The sequence below is a fragment of the Nymphaea colorata genome, chromosome 11 (assembly GCF_008831285.2).
Source record: "Nymphaea colorata isolate Beijing-Zhang1983 chromosome 11, ASM883128v2, whole genome shotgun sequence".
Taxonomy (NCBI): domain Eukaryota; kingdom Viridiplantae; phylum Streptophyta; class Magnoliopsida; order Nymphaeales; family Nymphaeaceae; genus Nymphaea; species Nymphaea colorata.
In genome coordinates, this window is record NC_045148.1 from 10,554,120 (window position 1) to 10,578,868 (window position 24,749).

Sequence of the window (24,749 nt, forward strand, 5' to 3'; positions counted from 1 at the left end):
GAGTTCTAAGTGTATTGTGAGTGTATTTTTGTAACCGTTAGCGTTTGTAAAGCATATATCTCCTAGTTGTTGTAGTAGGTTAAACTTTTGAGATTTGAGAAAACTTACCTGTATCCCTGTCCTAAGGGATTTGTGCTGGGATGTCTGTCCAACCGAATAGATTTTCTGTAATTAACTTCCTTAGGTTCCAGTTTTAAATAGACTCGAACTCGAAGATCCTGGCTACTAAGAATGATCTTAGCCTAAAATTGGTCTAAGTCGGGGGGGGGTAAATCCTAACAATTTCCAACTCCACACTGCAGTGGCTGCCTATCACCCTTTTAGTCTATTGTTCGATTACAGTTGCCCATGAAGGCTTTCCAATAGGCGATCTTTTATAATATAAAATTGTGCACGAAGGCTTTCTCTCTCCATCAGGTGTGTGCTTGGGTGTGGAAACACACACAGACATAACATATAATATACACACACACACAGAGAGAGAGAGAGAGAGAGAGAGAGAGAGAGAGAGAGAGAGAGAGAGAGAGGTTTTAAACTTAGATACACATTGAACTTTACTGCTCAGTCATCATTTGAGGACAGTTATTCACATGTGGGAGTTGACATTGCTCTCTGAAAACTGAAAAGGCTACACGCTTACACCGGCTCGAGAAAATGCGCTCCTTGTTGACAAGCAGCAGCGATACTGCAATCTTGCGAACGGAAAGCACCATTGGACGCACCGTGCTTCTCTTTGTACAATTTCAACACCCCAGTAAGTGATCATGCACGTTGAACTGTATTCATATCCAAATCGAGGCTTACTTTTCAGTTTTCTTCATCAGAGAAAAATCCTTAATACATTCTTGACATGCCAAACTGAACTGCACCAATTTTCCCAGAAGTAGCAGCAACAGCCATTCCACTCAGCTGTGATCTGGCTTCGAAGTAGTTAGCTTCTCTAACAATTCGGTCCCCACCAACCTCAGACTTCGCAGCTTTTGAGAGGTAGAATGGCAACGCATTCATGTTTATGGCTATGCCATCTGCAGCTCTTGTAACTACTGTATTATTTGAAAGGCCCTGCTGTTTGGTTGCAGTATACTCCATCTCTTGCTTGGCTTTGTCTTTTTCGCCGTATTCTAATCTGCCTACTGCCTGGAGACCATGAGAGACTGGACCTGCATATTGAGGTGGAAATACAGTGCTTCTAACCAGCCTTCTTAGGTCGTATGGATCCTTTGCGCTCCCATTTTCGTAGGGGAAAACCGGTCCAACAACTTTCCCAGGTTTAGCTGCACCATCAGAACAAAGTTTATTATCCTAGAATAACCACGACTGACGGTTTTGACCATATGGAAAATTAAGCCTACAATGCGTTTTTTACATTTTACCAGGTAAAATTTCCATATTGTTTTGTTTTAGCATTTCAAAACTATTGGAAATGTTCCAAATTTTTCAAGTCATTCAAATTCCATTCACACCATATACTTATTATCTAATCCAGATTTTGCCTAAAACATTGTTTTGTCTCTCCATAATTTCATGACACCCGACTATCTTATGTGCTGTTTACCTTGCACATTTCTCTGTGGAATCTGCGAGGTTCTAGATAAAACGGTAGACATTCGGGCTGCATCCATAAAATTCTTGGAAGGTGCATCTCGGCCTTCTGCACATCGATCTCTATATGAAGCCATAGGTGCTTGTTCCTTTGAAGCTGTTGATGCTGAATGAACAGTAGATCTGCAAGTAAAGCAACGTCGATCTTTATCTTTGTCGTCAAAATCTCAACTAGTGAAAAAGAACAAGGCCCAGTGATCAAGCTTGCAACAAAACATGGATCATTGCAGGGGCACATACAAACGTATGAGCAGCATGTGGTTCTTTAGGAGCACAGCGTCTTTAAAGCCCTCCTATATAATCAAATCTACATACCTTGGGAGAGAGACATGCTTCCTTTCTAAAGGAATCACAGGTGCGCTTTTACCACCATTTTCTTCAAGATGAGCAAATTCCTTCTTGAACTGGTCAATGGCACTGTATGCCAGACAATTCAGGCATCATGACCATTAGAACAACATATTTTGCAGTAGTGTTTCAGAAACAGAAAAAGGGGTATGCAAAGACCTGGGGTATAGAAAGGTAGCCCTCTCAGTTCCGCTCATGTAATCCTTCAGAAGTTGAGGATGGTATTCCAGGATTTCACGGAATATAAGATCTCGAATATCCTCTTTTGTTACTCGGCGCCTTTCAAACTCAAACTCCATTTTCGTGATTGGCTGGCAGGATGGTTCTCTTTCTAGTTTTGCTAGGCCTTCAAAGTATGGATCTGCTAAAGCCTGTCCAGCCAAGAGCATCATTAGACTGAAAACAAACAAAAGAGAAAAACTTGACATGCTGTAGAACAAACAGGGACCATTTAGAAAATGCATTCAAACAGAACCTGCAAAAAACAATGCTCACTACATGCTTGTATCGATTGTCATGTGAGTTGAACATTAGGTTACCTCTTCTGCAGTTGGCCGATCCTTGGGGTCAAAAGCCAACAGTCTTTCCAGTAACTTGAGGGCCAAGGGATCAGCATTAGGGAACTTCTGTGCAAAAGGCACCGGGTGTTTTTTCCGCATGGTACTCAAGTACCTACGTGCCTTCTCATTTCGAACCTGGAAAGGCACCAAAGACCATATGAGTACGTCTGATCAAACCAGTTCTATACTATATAGTGCCAGGAGGTACCCGAGTTATTGTATCTAGGGAAGGTGTCCCAAGCAGGTCTGTCATCAAATCTAGCTGGTGAACAACATTTTTCCCAGGGAAAAGAGGTTTTCCTGTTAAAACCTCAGCAAATATGCAACCTATGCTCCAGATATCAATGGCAGGAGTATACTGCAGGAAAGAAACATATCATCATATGTCATGTCAAGTATAGAGAACACATGCATTTTGAATACGCTAACAAAATTGAGCACCAATTTCAATACAGGTACTTGAATGAGACATGAATCTCAACTTGGAGAAGCATTCAACATGCCTTACTGAAGAAGTATCTCTTGATCACTAGACAATAGTTTATAGAAGTTCTGAATAGTTAGAAATGTAGTAGTTTATAAAGCAAGAGGGTTCATGCAATAGAGGATAATAGTACTATTACAAATGATTTACATAAAAGACCACAAGACATGCATTGTAAACTACATGTGTATGAAATAGTAAGGGAACAGAACTTTGAGGTGGAAAATCAAATCCATGATGTAACTGATGGTCAGAAATCATAAATTCCAGAACTACAGGAAGACAACCGAACATTGATTGACAATGCTAAAAAATCTTTTGGAAATCAGGAAAGACATTATCATATTCAAAGTACAAAGGAGGCCATGCAGCCTTCACGCATGCCTTGGTGGGGAACGTCAGCGTACTTTGAAACAGGATAACTTTTAATATAAGTTCCATACCAATGCCCACAATCTATATATTATGATTGAAGACAACCACACAATGACTGAAAATGTTAAAATTCTTCCAGAAATCAGAAAAGACATTATCACATATTCAAAGTACAAGAAGGCCATGCAGCTTCCATGCATGCCTTGGTGGAGCACGTCAGCATGCTTTGAAACAGGATAACTTTCAATATAAATTCTATACCAATGCCCACAATCTATCTATTACGATTCCTCTCGAAAACAACACAAGAATAATTGGCTTAAAACTGCGGAAGTTTGTAGTTTCAAAAGCTAAAAAGTAGTAACGATGAGTTCAATGTGTGCTTCAGTAGGATTGATTCGTACAGATAACTTAAAAAGACTTGAGAATCTGATAATATGCAGTAATTTTAGCCTATCTATGGCTATGCTTGCCATGTCTATGTTCATAGTGACTACTGACGAGACTTACTCTGATATCACTAAAAGTATTTCGATCTTAACAATTCTTTCCTGATTCCCACAATCACAGTTGGTACTACTTCATTTCATGACAGAAGTAAGATATTTTCTCCATCAGCCATACTTTGAAAAAGGAAACTTCAACTGTCTTGTAAAAGGAAACTTCAGCATCCCCAAACTACCCTATCGTAAAGGAAGCTTCAGAAGTCCACCAGAAAGGATGGCATCAAAGTAGGGTATACAAGGAATTAAAATAACATAAAAAATGACTGCTTGTTTGACATCACAAAAAAAAAAGAGTAATAAATTTTTACTTAAAAGAAATATATCCAGTGTGGGATACTATGAGGAAGCTCCAAATATGAATGTCTAAGAAGATGGAAGAAAAGCTACTTTATATGCATTTACATCTAAGAAGCACACTAGATCATACCTTGGAGAAAAAGGATCCACATAGTTCTGGAGCTCTATACCACCTTGTTGCAACATAATCCTGTAAAAGTTTTAAAGTTTCTGTTTAAGATTCACCAATCAAAATAAAGAACCTAATGAAAGTAAAAAAGGAGTAGCAGAGACTAGAAGATAAATGCAAATGGAAAGTAAGGCAAATTGCAGTACAATGTCCAGAACATACCGTCCAGAATATTGTTGTTGGTGTATCATTAAATGCAACTCTAGCCAATCCAAAGTCACAGATTTTGAGTTTGCAGTTTGCATTTGCCAATATATTCTTTGGTTTCAAATCTCTATGATAAACATTTGCTGAAACAAAAACAAAGCACCACATCAGAAAACACCACCACCACCCAGGAACAAGATCATCAGCAAAAAACATGTAAAGAACCCTTCATCAATAAGTGCAATGGTACAAACTAGGACAACGAACTACTAAATACAACAGGAAGTTGCTCTAATTATTAAGGAAATAAACACCAGACTTGAGTTCCACTAACAGATTAACCCAAAAAAAATGTAGATGTGAGAAAACATGAAAACAAAATTATGATCAGAAACCTCAATTAGACGAAATTATGTCCAACTTTTTATCCTTTTCCATTTAACCAATCAACAATTCAACAGATTAATTTCAATTTTTTCCCATCACTGACTGTCATATTTTACATTTTCCAAGTCATTTCCTTTCATTGTCTGATAATTGGTTATGAACTACTTCCATGCACTTTCTGATTCAGCTTTTATTGAATGTTAACAAGGTTACTGCATCCTAATTATGCTGCATAACATGGTGGCTCTACTCTACAATATATGTTGCATGGCTAATGACAAGTGTCAGTGTTGACTCTCCACATTAGTTTTGTGCATGGAGTTTAAAAACACACTCACATGCATAGAGTGAGAAAGCAAAGTTAATCCTCCCATGTTGTGGAAAAAATTCCTAGAGATTGTATTATTGCAATCAGGCGCCCGCACACACACACACACACAAACACACAGAAAAGTGGCACACACACACACACACACACACACTAATTATGTCCAACTTTTATCCTTTTCCATTTAACCAATCAACAATTCAACAGATTAACTTCAATTTTTTCCCATCACTGACTGTCATATTTTACATTTTCCAAGTCATTTCCTTTCATTGTCTGATAATTGGTTATGAACTACTTAAATGCACTTTCTGATTCAGCTTTTATTGAATGTTAACAAGGTTACTGCATCCTAATTATGCTCCATAACATGGTGGCTCTACTCTACAATATATGTTGCATGGCTAATGACAAGTATCAGTGTTGACTCTCCACATTAGTTTTGTGCATGGAGTTTAAAAACACACTCACATGCATAGAGTGAGAAAGCAAAGTTAATCCTCCCATGTTGTGGAAAAAATTCCTAAAGATTGTATTATTTCAATCAGGTGCGCACACACACACACACTACCCTAACATGACAGTGAAGAACGAGATAACCACACTAACATGACAGTGAAGAACGAGATAACCACACCAACGGAACCATATTCAGGAATAAAAAGGACTATTTTGAAAAAATAAGCACTGTAAGCATATCAAAGGTCAGACTTCAAAGCTCTAATAACAGTACAAGAAACCCACAGGGCCATATGCAAGAATCTACACCTAAACTATCAAAAGGTGGTCAATGTATGTTTACCTGTGTGGATGTACTTCAATGCACGAAGCAGCTGATATAGAAAGAACTGAAAATGTGCTTTCGTCAAGTCATCGTTCGCCTTGATAACTTGGTGAAGATCCGACTCCATGAGCTCAAAAACAACGAAAACATCCTTAAAGTCTCTTCCTGATGGTGGCAGCAAGATGTGCTTAATTTCAACAATATCAGGGTGTCGAAGAAGCCTAAGTAGCTTGATCTCCCGTAATATTCGTGTTGCATCAGAGATGTGCTCAAAAATGTTATGTATCTTCTTTATTGCCACCTTTTCCCCCGTATGTGTGTCAATGGCAGAACACACAACCCCATAGCTTCCTTTTCCAATGACTTCTTGAATTTTGTATCTGTTGGCATCTCCATACTCTGTGAAGAAGTCCATCTCCACAGTACTCTAAGGTGATGAAAACCAGCCAGATCAGCCACAAGGAAATGGTAGCAAAGTCATTTATTCTTCAATAGTATCATTCAATGTTGTGACAGTTTCTGTTGTGCATCGGATGCCTAAATACTACAGGATATGAGCCCATATTGGCCATCATGAAAATAACATTCGCTTATTCCTTTGATTAAAGTTTGTTTCTTAAACAGTTAAATTCATCAAAGTTTTAAAAAATTACAACTCTAACACCTAATATGGTCTGATACGGTGTTTATCAAGTCCATATTGGCCGATAAATGAAAGGGGCCAAATCAGGCCCCATTTTTTTGCCATTTGAAGACAAAACCATGTACGCCAATATGCACCACTTTAACAACATTGGTACAGCAGAATTTTTTTCTTTTTTAAAAAAAAGGAAAGCAAAGATGAAATCAAAAAGCACACCAAGGAGGAGCAAAAGTTAATAGAAGTATAACCATGGTTCGTAATGTTACCCTATTGCTGCTTGTTGGGTTATTTATTTTAGGAATCAATTGGTAATTGTGACAAAACAGGATAACACAAAATCCAGTATAATTAGGAAGAAACTTAATGAACTTCACTGACAGTATGAGTCATCATTCATCAGGCATAGACGGCTACCGCCCGTACATCACCAATGGCATCGGCCGCGGGAGTCATCCTGACTAGGACGAGTGAAAGACTATAACCTCTAAAAAGAAAATGGCGCTACAATTGTAAAAAGCAAATGCTATGTAATAAAAAAAAAACCATTATTCTTGTAAGCCTCGGGTCGCGTATGATATAAAATCTGAAAAAAATGTTCAATAAATCTCAAAAGAAGGGAAAAGGAGAATTAAAAACAGAGAAGAAAGGAGCTCTAGGAGGGAGAGTTAAGGACTCAATACGTCGACAATCAATACCAGCAAACAACTGAAAAGGAAGCCATAGATCTCCCTTAGAAATTATAGTACTGAAACTCTCTTTAAAAGCATTAAGAAAAACTTCCTATAAATAGAAAGCCTAGTACAAAATTTATGGAGAAAAAATAAAAAGGAAAGGGTATACAAAAACAGTGGCAATACTTATCTAAAATAGTAAAGACAATTATGATAAGAAAAATTGTATTTCCGAAAATCCCGAAAAGTTTATTGTTCTCCTTCACATATTGCCATCAGGGGTTTAGATGGAATCTGCAGAAGTAGGAATTATTCCAAGAAAAGAACTTGGTAGACCAATAAAAACAATCAAAGGAAGAAGCGTCCGAAGGTATTTGCAACTAGAAGAATGAAACAAAAGGTTCAGCAAAAAGCGCCAAAAAAACAAGAAGAAAACCCTGATCAATAAAAAAAATACACACCATAACTTCAAAAAATCTCGATCTTTGATCCACTCTTACGGAGAAGATGATGAAACTTACCTTCTTTCTCTGATCCTGATACTGCATTTTCTTTAACCTATCAAAGTCCAACCTCCCCGCGTCCACCACTCCCCGAATTCCCAACTGTGGGCTCCAAGACAAGCAGCAACAATTACAATTCTGAAACAGATGGAGAGCAATCAGCAGCAGTCGGAACGGCCACTCAGCCGCACTTCCCCCACCGGCCCCTGCTCCGGATGAACAACCCGCAGTCTCTCTTGGGCAGCGAAAAGCTATTCACCAAGACCACAGGCAGAACCAGACCCTTCATGCAAGCGACGCCGAAATAGACACTGCCGGCCTCAGGATCTCTCGTGCACAGCAATGCTGCCGCCATGGGCTGGTTGCCCTCGTGGATTTCAGATTCCTCGGCATCTCCAATCCCCCCTCTCCTTCCTCTACATTTCAGCATACGACCCCGATACTTCGAAAGTACATGGACTAGATCCAGGTGGCGGCGGGAGTGGTGGTTGTTGGGGTAACCGAAAAAGGACGAATTCTTCGCCCTCAAAATCTCCGAGAAATCCAGAAGATTAGACAGGAAATTATCGAAATTGAGAAAATTTTATTGCTTCTTCTTCTTCTTTCCTCCTCCTCCTCCTCCTCTTCTTCTTCCACCTCTTCTTCTTCAGCACAAGGGAAACCCTAGAGAGAGAGTCCATCGGATCCACGGTCCCCTTTTTGTGGGCGCTCTTCCATTTTTTTTCTCTTACGATTTTTACTTCTCTTGAAGAAATGACGGAAAAAATCTATTCTTTTCCAAAATGACACCTTTATTATCTTTTTAATTGCCTTTAAAATAGTAAGATTTTAAATGTACTCATAAATAGTTTAATTACAATTTTACCTCTGTATATCCATACCCACGGTTTCTTTTTTTCTTTTTTTTTTTCTGGATAAGCTTGCGAAGAAGATCAACTCCTACATTTTCTAGAAATGAACTGAAAGATATTATTTCTAATGATAAAAAGTGGTATTTAACTTTCTTACCATTTAAATTCATAAAAATCTTTTTAGCTGTAGTTCTAAGTTGAACTAATCAAAGCTCTTAGTAGTAGAAAAAGCAAGAAATAACCTTTAAAGATGGTAATTGCAAAAGATCTCATAAATATGATCAAACAAATCCAAAGAAACTTTCCACATGTTTGATCCACAAAGCTGGATTGACAACTTGGATCATTAGCATGTGAAAAAAAACATTATATCAAACCAACCTCTAACTAGTGGTAGGGGTAAAAATTCTCTCTCTCTCTCTCTCTCTCTCTCTCTCTCTCTATCTATATATATATATATATATATATATATATATATATATATATATATATATATATATAGAGAGAGAGAGAGAGAGAGAGAGAGAGAGAGAGAGAGAAACCTATGGCCGTGTTCTCTCTTTCCCTCAAATAATTGCTGAAAGCCAAAGATTTTGAATATAACAAGGTGACATTCGCTTTTAGTGCGTTCTAATCGAACTCGTGGTCGATGTCTTGACATGTTCTTGGAGATACGGAACGTGGCCTTCTTTTGTCATATAATATGTCCAAAACATCTAAAATTTGTACCGCTCATTTTGACGGTGGACAATCAATGTCATAAGAAATGCGCCTTTTTCTAGGGCCCAACATAGCGTACGGTGTGGTTGGAAGCAATCAATCGAAGTTCATAAGAGTCCTTTGAAAATCGTTTTGGAATCGATTTGATTCAAATCGAATGTACCATTTAATGGATGGGATTTTTCGGATGTACACATATTCCTGTTCAAATATGAGTTTTAGTAATGGCTTTCAAATCTGCACGATATGAAATTCAATTTGTACTAAGAAGTAAGTAAGAACATACTTTCAAATTAAAACGCATCGATACTAGATAGAAATTTATATGCATATTAATCAATCAATATTTACTTAAGCCAAATCTAAATCTTAATCCCATTGAATTTAATTCCTTAAAACCAAATTTGATCCAGTTTCTTTGTCAAATGATTTTTTTTTTTCCATATCTGACTTACTTTGAAGTACTTCTGTTAGATATTCTATCAGAATCCTATCCCATTGACATCCCTAAAAGGCGTAACTACTTTCAAAAGTTGAGTTTGGGTCCACTCATCTATCATTTATCTAGTAAATTACTAATGCAATTTGGAGTAGAAACTCACATTTTAGTTGGACAAAAGTAAAATGATAGCCTCCGCATATGACAATTAATATAGAGAATTTTTTATTTTAAACGCTTACTTATAGTAAACACCTTCAATGACTTTTAAAGCTCTCCACTTGTGCTTCTAAGGTTCTAACTTGCTTCGGGGATTGGATGAACCTTAGTATATTTTTCAACTTAAGTATCGCACTTGCTACTCTTTGCAACTCAAAGAAGTAGCGCATCATAACAGTAACTACAGGATTCGAGCTTCGGATCCTTTGAGTGTGAGCGTCTTGCAGCCCATTTAAAGCAGCTAAGATCTTCATGAACAAAATAATAGATCATAGGGCCCATTTGCTATCCAAAAAATCAAATGACACCAGCGTGAGCACGTGATATGCAATCACATAATATAGGTTCACCATGAAATTAATAAAACAGTTTCAAGGTTTTCATCACAAAAAAAGGTGTTGTTGCCCTAACTCTAAAGCAGTCAGACTCTTCTTTTTTACTACCGCATCGAAGTTCACATCGAATCGGGTGCATACCGAACATAGGTGCGGCTTCAACTCACACCTGAACTTAGTTAGAATGTCATATTACTAAATTATTTATATAATATATATTGTTTTGATATTTTTTATGCAATACAATTATTCAAGTATTATATACATTAATCACTAAATTGTAATAATATACTTATTTTGTTATATATATAATAAATTAAAAATAATAATAATAATAAAATATCCTCATCACACCTACATTTTTTTTTTGAGATGTACCGTTCTCCACACTCTTTGACATAGGCAGCCAGCATTAATAAAGAACAAAAAGGAGTAAATGGCCAGGTGACCACGTTTATCTCTCCATCAACGAAAGGTTCCATCAGTTAATGTGCCTTTTGACGACGCTTTACGGGATAGAGGGGAGGGCTCATGTCCCTTCTTAGATCGTCTTTAGCGACAGGCAGTGACGTTATTGCTTCCTTTCTTTTTCTGATGTCTTTTCTTCCTCTCTTCCACCACTAAGATTCTAACAAGTTACCACGCTTGGCAGCCACCTTTGATGGCAGTGTTTCGCCATATTTGGCTGCCTTTTTTTTTTCTCTTTTCCATATATACAAAATTTTACAAAACATGCTCAACTTTTTAGAAAGTACAGACACGAGCACAGCTTGGAAATTTTTTTCATTTGACCATCTGCACAACAACAAAACAGGTCTTAAATTGAAAGAAAGGCAAAGTTAACCATGATTTTGTTGTACCAACAAAATTTGAGCATCTTTTTTAGACATCATTCAATTCAGATAGCCTTTTTCTTTCATTAAATAGCTCTGTGGAGTCCATGCTTTTGAGATTCTTTGTTCTGGAATTAATTACTTGGGAATAGATAATAAAGTCAGGAAAGCAAAAGCCGGTGAGAGGTGGCTGAAGCAAAGGATCACCTTTCTTTAAAGTCATATATATATATAGACTTTCTTCTTCATCTCCAATCTATGATTGGTAGATCTTAGGAAGAGAGAGCAACTTAGATTGTTGTTTAACACTTTTAAGTTTTAATTTGCTTTTTTCACAACCGTCTCCTCCAATCTGAATTTCTAAAAGTTAAAGTGAGTCACTAAATAGAATTGCGAACTCATTACAAAGTGAGTCACTAAATGGAATTCCGAAGTTCACATCAAAGCTTTCTTATGTTCAGTTCATCGGAATTTTTTTCTTCCAAACACTGGCTAACATTTGGGCAGTGTTTGTTAGGCGGTGGATAAATGAAAGAATATTCCAAGTTCCGGTATGCAGCTACTACCCTGCATATTCTGGAGAATCATTGAGTCTGACGAAGCATGGACTTTGACAGACAGAACACAACCGGCAGTGGATCCAAACACGTGATCGGATATGTCCTAAATAATATCTTTTTTTTTTCCTGATATTCATATATTCTGATTCGAGCAAATAAAGAAAAGCGATATCTGAATTCGAATTCAATTTTCATATTTATAACTGAATCTGAATCCGAATTTTGAACCGGATTTTGCCAATTTTTAAAACTTAATAACATTAAATACATGATATTTGTCTAAATATGAATTCGATCCCAATTTGTATTCGTATCTGAATGGATATTTATGAATATCCAAATACAAATCAAATCGGATGTCATTTAGTAAATCGAAATCCGATTTCTTAATCGTATATTAAATTTTTTTCCATATCAGATTTTTTCGAATCAGTTTGATCACGATTCAAATCAGATATATTAACATCCTAGGCAGGTCCACCATCTTTCTTTAACCACCCGTAAAGGTCTGCCGGTAGATTATAAAAAAATATATAGCCATAAGAATGAAATATTAATATTACAAGTGCCATGGAATCAGGTCCACCTCACGAGAACTACAGGGACCAACCTTCTCTACTAATAAACTTTTTCCTTTTTTTTTCCCTTGATAGCTGGTTCTATTGGCGGAGTAATGAATGGCTGGTCCTCAATTCCATTCCTATAGAAGTTACTCCTCTAGACTATAATTGATCCGATACATGTACAGGAAAGCAAGTATAAGTACAGTTATTTTAGAAAAACTGGGTATAGAATACAACAAAGTGTATATGTAAATGCATAATCCGCAAAAATTCTCAAAAATAAAGGAAAAATGAGAGGAAAATATATACAATCCAGGTAAAAGGGAAATAGAAAAGAAGAGAAAATGAAAAATGAAAAATAAAAATATAAATTTTTAAGTTTTAAAATACAGTCATACCCACGTACCCATGTAGTTATACCTGCACAGGTAGTTGGGCAGATCTATATACACCCGTGTGACTTAAATTAGAATTGCAGAGGGAGTTAGGTCTCTGAAATCTCCAATGACTTCATTATATTAACATCATGCGAAGGAGCCCAAAAAGAGATTAACTTGAACGTAGAGCTGGAAGAAGAGAACCAAAATTTGAAGACCACTTTACCATACCGGAATAAGAGGAAGGAGCCGTTTTCATAATAACAACTCTCAGTTTGAAAGGTTTCTGATTAAGAAAAGCCTTTTCTTTTTTAGTTCTTCAATTCAGAGGTTGCTAAATTGTTCGTAACATATTATGTGTCTTGCACCAAGAAATTTTTATTTTCATTAGGTAGTTAATGCATTTTTTATCTTGGTCTATTTGATATATTAGTCATATACTCTTTATTTTTTCAACTCAAATGTCCTATTAACCCATCAAAATCATTTCCGGTGAACAAGAGGTTAACAACCCACTGTCCATAAAAGAGGCCCGAAGCTTCCCGCTCATTTTTATTTTCATTAGGTAGTTAATGCATTTTTTATCTTGGTCTATTTGATATAGTCATATACTCTATTTTCTTCAACTCAAATGTCCTACTAACCCATCAAAATAATTTTTAGTGAACAAGAAGTTAGCAACCCACTGTAAGATGTAAGATGCCCGAAGGCTTCCCACTCCCTCTATTCCCCTTACCCCCAGGGTTCTTCTAAGTTGTATTGAGATGTAGGTGTGGTATAATATGTGTATCAACTAAAGTATCGTGATCTCACCATTTGTCGTGTCAGAAATGCAGGATCTACAAAGATAAGGAGTTCGATCTTGGTCTATTTGATATATTAGTCATTTACTTTATTTTTTCAACTCAAATGTCCTACTAACCCATCAAAATCATTTTTGGTGAACAAGAAGTTAACAATCCACTGTCCAAAAAAGATGCCCGCCCGAAGGCTTCCCATTCTCTCCATTCCCCTTACCCCAGGGTTCTTCTGAGCTGTATTGGGATGTAGGTGGGGTATAATACATGTATCAACTAAAGTATCGTGATCTTACCATTTGTCGTGTCAGGAATGCAGGATCTACAAAGATGAGGAGCCCGATCTTGGTCTATTTGATATATTAGTCACTTACTCTCTATTTTCTCAACTCAAATGTCCTACTAACCTATCAAAATCATTTTTAGTGAACAAGAAGTTAGCAACCCACTGTCCAGAAAAGATGCCTGAAGGCTTCCCACTCCCTCCATTCTCCTTACCCCCAGGGTTCTTCTAAGTTGTATTGGGATGTATGTGTGGTATAATATGTGTATCAACTAAAGTATCGTGATCTCACCATTTGTCGTGTCAGGAATGCAGGATCTACAAAGACAAGGAGTTCGATCTTGGTCTATTTGATATATTAGTCATTTACTCTCTATTTTTTCAACTCAAATGTCCTACTAACCCATCAAAATCATTTTTGGTGAACAAGAAGTTAACAACCCACTGTCCAGAAAAGATGCCCGCCCGAAGGCTTCCCACTCTCTCCATTCCCCTTACCCCAGGGTTCTTCTGAGCTGTATTGGGATGTAGGTGGGGTATAATACGTGTATCAACTAAAGTATCGTGATCTTACCATTTGTCGTGTCAGGAATGCAGGATCTACAAAGATGAGGAGCTCGAACTTGGTTTATTTGATATATTAGTCATTTACTCTCTATCTTCTCAACTCAAATGTTCTACCAACCCATCAAAATCATTTTTAGTAAACAAAAAGTTAGCAACCCACTGTCCAGAAAAGATGCCCGAAGGCTTCCCACTCCCTCCATTCTCCTTACCCGAGGGTTCTTCTGAGCTCTATTGGGATGTAGGTGGGGTATCAACTAAATTATCATGATCTTACCATTTGTCGTGTCAGGAACCCAGGATCTACAAAGATGAGGAGCTCGATCTTGGTCTATTTGATACATTAGTCATTTACTCTCTATTCTCTCAACTCAAATGTCCTACTAACCCATCAAAATCATTTTGGATGAATAAGAGGTGAATAACCCACTATCCAGAAAAGAGACCCAAAGGTTTCCCCTTACCCTCCATTCCCCTTATCCCCAGGGTTCTGAGCTGTATTGGGATGTAAGTGGGGTATAATAAGTGTATCAACTAGAGTATCATGATCTCACCATTTGTTGCGCCAGGAATGAGGGATCTACAAAGATGAGAAACTTGTACATTGATCTCTACATGATAACGCTAGCTGATACCTAAGGATACATGATTTTGGAAAGTGCAAATCCATATGCTAAAAAAGGATGATAGCAATTGAAATCTGATGAATCAATGAGATGTTGTAGCTAGAGATGTCAAGAAAATGAGTTTATACATTTGAAATAGGATTTAAATTGTGAACTTAATATTTGGATTTTGATAAGTACAAACTTTTCTTCGTTTTTGCATTTGAATCCAACTAGTTCAAATCCAAATATGTAAACTTCCGACAAATAGAATATGTAAATGGTACATCTAATCCAAATACAATTGATTGACATCACCAACTACAACCCATTCTCAATGAATGTCAAACTATTGACATTGAGTTTTCGAAAAGTTTAGTCAATCCATTTGTTTCCGAACTATTTTTTAGTCATGGAAGGATCCTCTCCCTTTCTCTTCTACGGCTGTTCAACAGCTCGACTTAAACTGGTTCAATAAACTTGACTTGAATTCAACTTGTTTATTAAATGAGTCCAGCTTGAATTAAGAAACGAATTTGATCACAGAAACAAGTTGAGTTCAAGCTAAATGGCACGACTTCGTTAAGCTCCAGAAAAAAAATATATACAAAATAAGTATGTTCAAGTGAATGTGCACGTGATTAGCAGGTCCGCGTTAGGGGTTCAATGTTCAAGTCCCACAATTATTTCTTTCTTTAAAAGCTCAACTTTTTAATGAAATGTTTGGTTCAGCTCAAGCCAATCCTTAACTTGAGCTTAATCGAGCTGAGTCCAGCTCGAGCTAATGAATTCGAATGCAGCTCATTGTCTCAAGACGTGTCAGCTTGAACTCGCCTCGTGAACAACCCTAGACTCTTGCCCACCTGTATATATATATATATAAGATAATTTGATCCCTGGTCGGTTTGGCCGGAAAATTCCTCTACCCTCTCCCAATGCACGATTTGGGTATATATATATATATATATAAGATAATTGGATCTCCGGTCGGTTTGGCCGGAAAATTCCTCTACCCTCTTGCAATGCACGATTTGGGTATATATATATATATATATATATATATATATATATATATATATATATATATATATATAAAAGATAATTGAATCTCTAATCAGTTTGGCCGGAAAATTCCTCCGCCCTCTCTCAATGCACGATCTCTGGCCAGTTTGGCCGAAAAATTCCTCTACCATCTCACACTGCACGATTTGGGTGCGTGTGTGTATATATATATATAAAAGATAATTGGATCTCTGGCCGGTTTGGCCGGAAAATTCTTCTAGCCTTTCACAATGCACGATTTGGGTATATATATATATATAAGAGAGAGAGAGAGAGATTGGCGCACGCAGACAGCGGCGCAGCATGACAGGAGCAGATGTGATCTATCGTTTTAAAGCAGACACATCTTCAGCCGACCAAAAATATCGAAAGTGATTGTTTGGGTGCAAATCCCTGAAGTCATGACGAGGGACGATTCCCATTGACAGAATAAAATATTATACAAGAGTGGGCAGAGGTTTTCTTCTCCACAAAACTTGTCCCTGTGCACTATTTCTTACAAACTGAAATATTTTCTCCCTGCGCCTGAGCTGGACTCCATCTCATGTGAGCAACTCTGCAGTTCCCTCATTTTAACGTGGAGCATGGGAGGTATGATATCAACAATCATGTTATATTATATACATATCTATCAACTTTCTTTGTTCTAATATATCTTGGCCTTTCTGGGAAAAGAAAAGCTGCAGCTGTGAATAAAGACAATGAAAGACAGTCTGGTCTGTCTGCAGCTGTTAGCTCTCAAACAATATTGCTAAAATGAAACCTAGAAAAGGCTATAAGCATCAGTTGGGTCCCCCTACACCAACTATTAGGCATGGATTCATTGCACATATACCAGAATCGACTTAGCAGGATCTTCCCTAATCTGATTGAAACTCGGATCCAAATCCAAACATGACTTTCTAGAGCCAAATGCAGGTCTAATGGAGGTATGTAATAATGAGTGAGTTTACATGTAATCAAGCTGGATCTTTAGTTGATCTCAGGTTCAAATCCAGATTAGGTTGCCTCAACCCTAAATTGAATATGAGACCCATATGGAAGGGGTCCCGCTCTCTTAACACCAGTGTTTGTGTTTGGGACCCGAACGTTTGCGTCGATGCATCTCACCGGTTTAGCTTTTGGTGTCCCCGAACAGCCAAAGAGGGATAGACACATTATCTAAAGTCCCACAGACTGATTTTTAACTTTAAGCAGAATTTCTAGCAACCAAAACTTAATGGTTTAAAGTCTAAGAATTTTAGTCTCAAGGGGTTTAGCATAGCTTGTCGGAACGGGGTACAGGTTGATAGTCAGACTCTTGTTTGATTCCCGAAGGTGCTGACGGCCGAGATGTCACTAGGCAAGGAATAATTGTCTCTCGACACATATGCAGTTTCCCCATGCAATAAGTTAAAAGAAGGGTTTCTGAAATTTGAAAGTTATGGAATATGCACTTTATGCATTCGTTGTATGAATTCGGAAGTTCTCAATCAGGTACATCCCTATATGCACGACAACAGGTTTTGAAAAAAAAATCTACCAACTGTGATATGATAAGCACATTACGTATAAAGAAAATTTGCAATAATTACAGTGTCCTAGATCCCTGTTCATAATGAGATCTGTGTAGATTAGTTCTAAATAGTGAACAATACGCTCGTATGGCTAGGAATCAAGAACTGACCCATTTGAATTTTGATCAGTTCATGGTGTTTGTTTTGTTCTTCATTTCGTTTGTTTTGTTCTTCATTTCTTATTAGCTAATTTGATTTTTCAACTCGATTTAGCTGGCTTTGAATAGAAAGTTTAGATCTTAATCCTATGCAATTTTTTTTTGGTGAGCAGGAGGTTAAAAACCCATCACTTGCAAAAGAGGCCCAAAAGTGATAGGTAAAACCCCAGCTGATCACATATAATTGTCAAATCTTATGTTAGCTCAAGTGGAATTCAATTGTAAGAGGTAATGTTTAAACCTGAGTTTGCATCCAAATTCCACTGTACAAAAGTTAGGTTAAACTCATTAAAGCATTCTCAATGGTGAAACTCTTCTAAAGATTAGAACCAACTGAAATCCAAACTGATACATAAACATAAACTTTTATTACAAACGCCTTCCATGAGTAGCCGTTTGGCAATGAGAACAGTTTGTTACTGCTTCAAATCTGTTCCAAAGTTTGAGCAGATTCATAAACGCTATGTTGGTTTATGACTTCAGTGTAACATTTGTGTTCTTCAAATATATGATCTTATAATACGTGATCTAGAAACAACATGCTTTCGTCTAAGAAAACATGAAGAGATTATAAATATTGTTTGAGATCCACCAGTGCATGAAGTGAGAGAGAAAACAATTAGTGAGTTTTTGAAACTTGATCACACGTACACGGGTATGATTATTGACAACATGAGCTTCCCTGTAATGTAAGACGATAAGGGCGGCAGGTGAGGGAACCGGCAGACACGGCGGCAGGCACTTACAGAGGAGGTGCGGTGGCCGGATTAGGGGGCAAACCGCCGGACGGAGCGGTGGGATCGCTGCCCAGAATAAAATATAAGATAAAATGGGGCAATGCTGCCGGCAAACTGCTACAGTCTCATACCTGTCGGCTGAACAGAAAACTTCTGAAATTTTTTAAGAGAAGAAGAAAAATTGAAGGGGGAAGGCGCAAAAGAATCCTGCCCACTTTTGATTCTTCTCTGATCTTCTTGGAGGCGAGGGGATCCCCACCACTCAGACGGTCAGCCACAAGATCTCTTACTGTTTCTTGTTTCTCATCATGTGCGTAGCTCATTGTTCCTACCTACTCTCTTGTTAATGAGAAAAAGCAGAGCCAGAGAGAAAGGGGTTCACGTGGGAGACGTAAGCCTATTACTCGTGATCAAATTATTGTTTTATGGAATTTATTCTCTCTCTCTCTCTCTCTCTCTCTTCTTTTGCTTTTGAATGGAAATAATTCTTGTTCTCAACCATCGGTGTGCCAAAGAGAGAGAAGGACAAACACATACGTCAGTATCCATCTTCTAAACAAGTTTGGATCCATGGTTTTGGATCTATGGTTTTGGATCTATGTTAAATCCAAACCCATTTGCAAAGATCTCATTAAATGGATCCATTGAAATTTCTATACGAGGGGCCATTGTAAACCCCACTGCAATGTGTACATGGGATGTTGTCAGCTTGTCTGACTTGGTCCTGACCTGTTGAGAGTCCGATAGGATCTAGACTTGATGTAAACAGAAAAGATCCGGGCAAATTTCTATGTTGGATATCGTGGGTCCGATTAGCAATCCGGCCGGGTAGGGTTTATTTAGTGTTTTTCATATAAAAAACAAGCGTCCTGCCCGAGTTCCAACTAGGATCCACAGTTTTTTTTAATGCAAATAGTGTTTATCTTCTTGGGTTTGAACTGGATTTGGTGGTTGTTTCCAACAGCAGGGGGGTATTTTTGCTCTCATCGAAGACTGGATCAGATCCAGATTCAAATTTGATATGTATCTTTAAAGTGGGTTCAGGTCTTGTTTTGAGGAGTATAGCATAGCTGGTCAAGCTAGTTGTCAGCTTGATTTTCATGGGCGCTACTCATATGAACTGCATCACCAAGTACCCCAAAGATTTGAATCCATATGTTTGCCTAAAGCGTCCAGTCACTGACCAGATTCAGATTTCACTTTCTCGGATTAACAGTTAGATCCAGATCATATGATCAAGAAAATCTGATCCACTGCCACCCTTGCATGATTGCATGAGGAACCAAATCCTACATGGATCTGGATCCTTTTTCACATTTACAAACCAAAACCGTCTCTGACCTAATCCGTCTCCATAAAAATGCTGAAATAGGAATATTTATCTAGTGATCCAATTCTTATTTGGGGTTGGAAAGAAAACGGAGGTGGGTTGACTAGTAAGTATGACAGAGATGTATCTGAATCCAAATCCAAACACATACCAGGTCTGGATCTGAGTCCAAGACCAGATGAATATCCAGTCTGATTGAAATTTCGTATCATGCCCGTGTAGGATCTGTATCCATCGGCAGAATCTAAAGCCGGACACTGAATCCGATTAAGGGAGAGCCTGGAGGCCCTGTGAATCAGGTAAACGGTAGAATATCCAACCCGGTTTACATCCTTTATTAGTTGACAGGCGGAACATATTCTCAAAGAAGTGACCTTCTAGAAGGCCGCATGGGCAATATATATATTATCATGACCGGCTCTTTAATTAAAAACTTAGGTTATTTCTTTCATGAGAATGAAAGGAACCTTCCTATGAACGCAGGTCACTGATTATTTAAGGATAAAGTTTTTACTTTTCCAGATCAAAGTACAAGGAACTATTATGTGCAGATTCTTTTTTTTACTTTGATCTTTGAATGCTTGAATGATCAACTTAAGATCGCCAAGGAGTTGGTGCAATAAACAAAGCAGAAGCTGGTAGGCAACCCGTCTTCATTTCAAGCTTTTGTGGCATCGTCAACTCTCTCTAAAAAAAGGAAAAAAGGGAGTAGGGTGGTAGAATGCACTGATATACAAGTTGAAGCATAATAGTGGTGTCACTTTTAGAGAGCTTCCATCTATCTCAAACTCAAGATCTTCAAGTTCAAGAAGATCAGAGTTTGATCTAGTTAGACTCATTTCTTTTATTGTTTAATTAGGAGAAGCTAAGCTGCTTTCAACATAAAACCCCTAAATCCATATCCTTATACTTCTATGGTTTCTATCTTGCTTTTATCAAGCTATTTTTTATACTAAGAGTTGCTTCGCTTCTTCGTCTTAAGTTCCTCCGACATCCGTTAGGTTTCGTTTATTGGCCCCAAAAAAAACCACTGTAGACTGTGGATAAAAGGATAAAGTTTGGTAGCAATTCTCTACATGTTTAGAAGGATTTGAATCACATTTGAACGGATTTACGTGAATTACAAGCACGAGGTGTTTGATTCATGTTTTGCGGGACACCAGGAATGGAACATCTGGTTCCTAGCATCGCAGGAACAGGGAGAACAAACACGGCACTGAAGGAACCACATAGATTGGATGCCCCACACAACACAACATGGAGTATCCGTTCCCACAGTTACCTCGGAACCTGAAAACGCTGAACAGGATCCCGGTGGGACACAGGCCTACACGTCCCCTGTTTGCATCAGCACAAATCTATCCATCCAAAAGCAGTGAAGGAGACAAGTTCCTGAAGTTTACAACCCATTGTCGAGATTATATGTGAATCCTCCTCAGATCTTTTTGTTAGTGATTCAATCTATTGAAGGTTGAATAACAAGCTTCTGTTTCTTGGGTGGTCCTGCGTGACCTTTTTATGGAAAAGTAGACCTGCACAGCCTTTGAATGATTGACAAGTTGATGATAAAGACCTTTTATAACATCTCAAATTCTCCTCAAGCATCCACCTGAACATTTCTTCATCAACCTGGAAATAGTTATACGAATCTTGGGAAAATGAGCTGTTTCCGGATTTGTTTTTATGCCTCCGCCATGGATCCGGACTCGAATGATTGAATTGTGGCAATTGTTCATGTGCCCACGATGGCAGCAACACGCAAAAGAAAATATAAGAAAAAGGGAAAGGAGAAGAAAAGAGAGGAAGCACCACCACTCCTCCATCACTTGTCCTTATGGCCTTTTCAAGTTATTCAGAAGCCACAGTTGTGCATTATTTCAAGCGAATCAAAACACATGAATGGACTCATCATGGGTGATTTTCCATAGCCAAACCTCTAAATATTCTTCAAATATCATAAATTTTCGAAAGTATACAGTACACGAATGAATTTTGGAATGGATGATCCTTTGAATCATCATCAATGGCTTCTTTTCCTGCTACGGAAGTTCTCTCTGCTCATGTTCCAGGGGAAGGGAAGAAGCACCTCGCATTGGGCAGCGGACCATATTTATTTCAATTCAAAGGATTCCAAATCGTAACAAATAAAGAGAAGAAGACGCGGCAGCGCCAGCTTGCATGAGTAATTGACAGAGACAAAAATCCAAATTGGAAGAAAAAGAAGGAAAAGAAAGGAAGAAAATCCGAAAGGGCAAACAGGAGAACCACCAAAGAACGGAGCAGTGACGCCCTCGCCTGACTCTCGGCAACTTGTACACAGTAATACACACGCTTGAAGCCACACGCGTCGATCTCAGCAGCGAAAAATAAAACTTACAGCACAAAATGGTGCCTTTCCGGAAAAAGGGAAAAGGAGAAATTGGTACAAAAATTTACGGTGAATTTACAGAAACTCGCGCGCGCGCGCGCGAAGGCAGGAGAGAGAGAAACAGAGGGAGACGGACGTGTTAATCGTCGCCGGAGATACGAGATTCCTCGGATTCCGGCCGGAAAAAACGAAGGGTGAGGGAAGAGAGATAGTAAACCAATCAATTGACGAACGGAAGTGGAGAGCCCATTGGACTGAGGCCTGAAATAAACGTAAAGATACAGAGGGAAAGAGAGAGAGAGGAACGAATTGCTTATCAACACTGAGCACAATCATCCTGCCAGAATCGAGTTGGAGAGGAACCCGTCCTTTCAGGAGAGAGCAAGGGAGGCAGGAAGAGAGGTCAACATCGTGCAGCAGCGGAGAGGAGATCGGCGAGGGCGCTCATGACCTTCACCTGCATTTCCAAGGCAGCGATGTAGTCAGTAGCCTCCTCGATCAGCGTCGGAGCCGCGAGCTTCCGTCCTCCTGGAATCAGCCTCCCGAGCGTCATCAGCCGGCTGCCTACCGCGGCACCGCCTCCACCTCCCTGTCCGCGCTTCCGCTTCCGGCGGATCTCCGGCTTAGACGGTGACGGCTCCATCTTCGCCGCCCTCCGACGCGCCGAGACTTCCCTAAGACGCCGCCACTGGAACTTCCCCCGGCGCCGGCGCCAACGGGCAAGGATCGCCCGGCTCCACCGCGACTGGCCCCTTGCCGTTATAGCTAGGGCGGAGTCGGCCGCCTCCTTCACAATCAGCGACGGGGAAACCCCTGGCGGCGAAGCGGCACTCCGTCCTGCTGATCGGAGTGCCCTCAGAAGCCTCCCGGTGTAGCTCCTCTGCTCCGAACCAGTTCTCCAACGAGAGCTTCCTGCCGACGCCTCTTCCTGCCCGTCGACATCCATCTCGCCTTCCCCCGGCTTCGGTGGGGCGTCAGCCGAAGGACTTTCCGGCGTCATCTCTGCCAGTCTCCGTCTCCGGCCTCTGAGAGAGAGAGAGAGAGAGAGAGAGGCGGGGGGAGGGTCTAACGCGTGGCTTTGGAAGCCGTAAACTGTGACGGGACTCTTATTTATATCGGACGGACCTTGAGCCAACGGCGCCGTTCGCTCTATGAGACCCCGCATGACCTTACTGACCCTTCCTTTTCGAAAAATTACCAATACGTCCCTCTCTTTTGCATGAATTGACCTGTACTTTTCATAATTTCGAATCCGCACTTATATTTTCAATAATAAAGAAATCATTTCCTAAGATCGTTGATTAATTTGATTAATCGTTTACAATCTTATAATTTTGATGAATTTCTTATGTTTTTTAAAACCTTACGGCTTTGAAGTTCAAGGTTTGTTTACACAATTGTATGCTTGTAATTATATGTCACGCATGTTCTAGGGGAAAGTGAGCAATTAAAAATGCAACGTGGAGTTTGAATGACATCTCCTTCTAACTCAGTTTTGTAAAAATTAGGTTTAAGACGAATTTAAATGCATTTTTCTAATTTGTACTCAGAAAAAACAAGCTCACAAGTGATATTGAAGCACTTCTTGAGCATATACAAAGTTACAATCTAAGGAATGCGGACCCAAGACAAAGCAGGAGGATGCCAACAATTGAAATTAGACCAAAACTTGGAGTAATTTGAACCAATGGTGGAGCCAAAATTTACCGCGGCCGGCTTTGGTCTCATGGTGGCAGCAGCTCATAAGTCCACTTTTCATTTAGAAACATCAGACAATACGCAACACCAGCCCACATGTAGCTCTGCCGCTCTATGTGTTGATCGAGCTTGCTCCATGTTTATATTTGCGCCTCTTTTCTTGACACAAATTTTTGTGGGTTCTTAATTATGTCAAGCACCATAATACCATCTTTCCATCTGTTGACCTCAAGTGCAACCTTTATAAACTTAGGCGAAGGTGCAGAAGACTCCCTGCAAGATTTCCATCACTCATTTTAAGATATTTCAATGGAAAAATCTTCCAACAGACACCTAACACATACAGAGTGACATCTATGAATCTTGGATCTCAAGAATCTTTCCATACACATATGTGCGTGCGTGCGTGCGTGCGTGCGTGGATGGATGGGTACAAAGGGAAGGGCAAGAATGTAATTTGAGAAAAAGCTGAGACAGATGCGACCCACAGTAAGAGAGACAGCCATTTCTTAGCCCACTAAGGTAGCATGGACCCACCCTTCTTTTTTTTTTTTCTTTTTTTTTCTTAAAAAAAAGAGGTTTGTATTTTTTAGATTAAGCGAATAAATTTATTAGTTTACTGGAGTTAAAGGGAGGTCGGAAAGTTGGCCGGAGTAGGTAAGGAATCAGGGGTTGATGTTCGCCACCCAATTTAGACTATTTTAATAAACGAAAGAGAGAAAGGGGAGGTGCTTAGTCTTCACTCCGAAGAAAGACGAAAATGGCATTTGACTGTAAAATGACAAAAATACCCTTTAATTCCTTGACTGTAAAATGACAAAAATACCCTTTAAGGCGGTCGCTTTTCCTTAGGTATTCATCTCTTAAAGTAGCAATATGAACTAAATCTA

At 38.9% G+C, this 24,749-nt stretch overlaps 2 protein-coding genes across 2 annotated transcripts; both read right to left on the bottom strand.

Annotated features, from left to right (window-relative positions):
- Positions 1 to 526: 526 nt before the first annotated feature.
- Positions 527 to 8,486, bottom strand: LOC116264254 (mitogen-activated protein kinase 10-like). Its single transcript, XM_031644378.2, has 10 exons — positions 7,823 to 8,486; positions 6,006 to 6,414; positions 4,504 to 4,631; positions 4,303 to 4,362; positions 2,719 to 2,868; positions 2,490 to 2,645; positions 2,110 to 2,321; positions 1,918 to 2,019; positions 1,556 to 1,725; positions 527 to 1,274 (listed from the first exon to the last, which is right to left on the bottom strand). The coding sequence occupies exons 1-10, from the start codon at positions 7,847 to 7,849 to the stop codon at positions 835 to 837; spliced, it is 1,854 nt and encodes a 617-aa protein (XP_031500238.1). The 5' UTR covers positions 7,850 to 8,486; the 3' UTR covers positions 527 to 834.
- Positions 8,487 to 21,724: 13,238 nt separating this feature from the next.
- LOC116263876 (transcription factor bHLH149-like) lies at positions 21,725 to 23,259 on the bottom strand. The gene has a single exon (XM_031643689.2). It carries the CDS (start codon positions 23,159 to 23,161, stop codon positions 22,565 to 22,567), a length of 597 nt encoding a protein of 198 aa, XP_031499549.1. The 5' UTR covers positions 23,162 to 23,259; the 3' UTR covers positions 21,725 to 22,564.
- Between the last annotated feature and the right edge of the window lie 1,490 nt (positions 23,260 to 24,749).

Bases quoted from the DNA above. Each gene is read 5' to 3' on its own strand.
- LOC116264254 (XM_031644378.2), bottom strand. From the start codon at position 7,849: ATGCAGTATCAGGATCAGAGAAAGAAG. The intron at 2,646-2,718 runs GTACCTCCTGGC...GTGCCTTTCCAG, and splicing joins CCCTAGATACAATAACTCGG to GTTCGAAATGAGAAGGCACG. The intron at 2,322-2,489 runs GTAACCTAATGT...TTGGCTGGACAG, and splicing joins ATCGGCCAACTGCAGAAGAG to GCTTTAGCAGATCCATACTT.
- LOC116263876 (XM_031643689.2), bottom strand. From the start codon at position 23,161: ATGACGCCGGAAAGTCCTTCGGCTGACGCCCCACCGAAGCCGGGGGAA.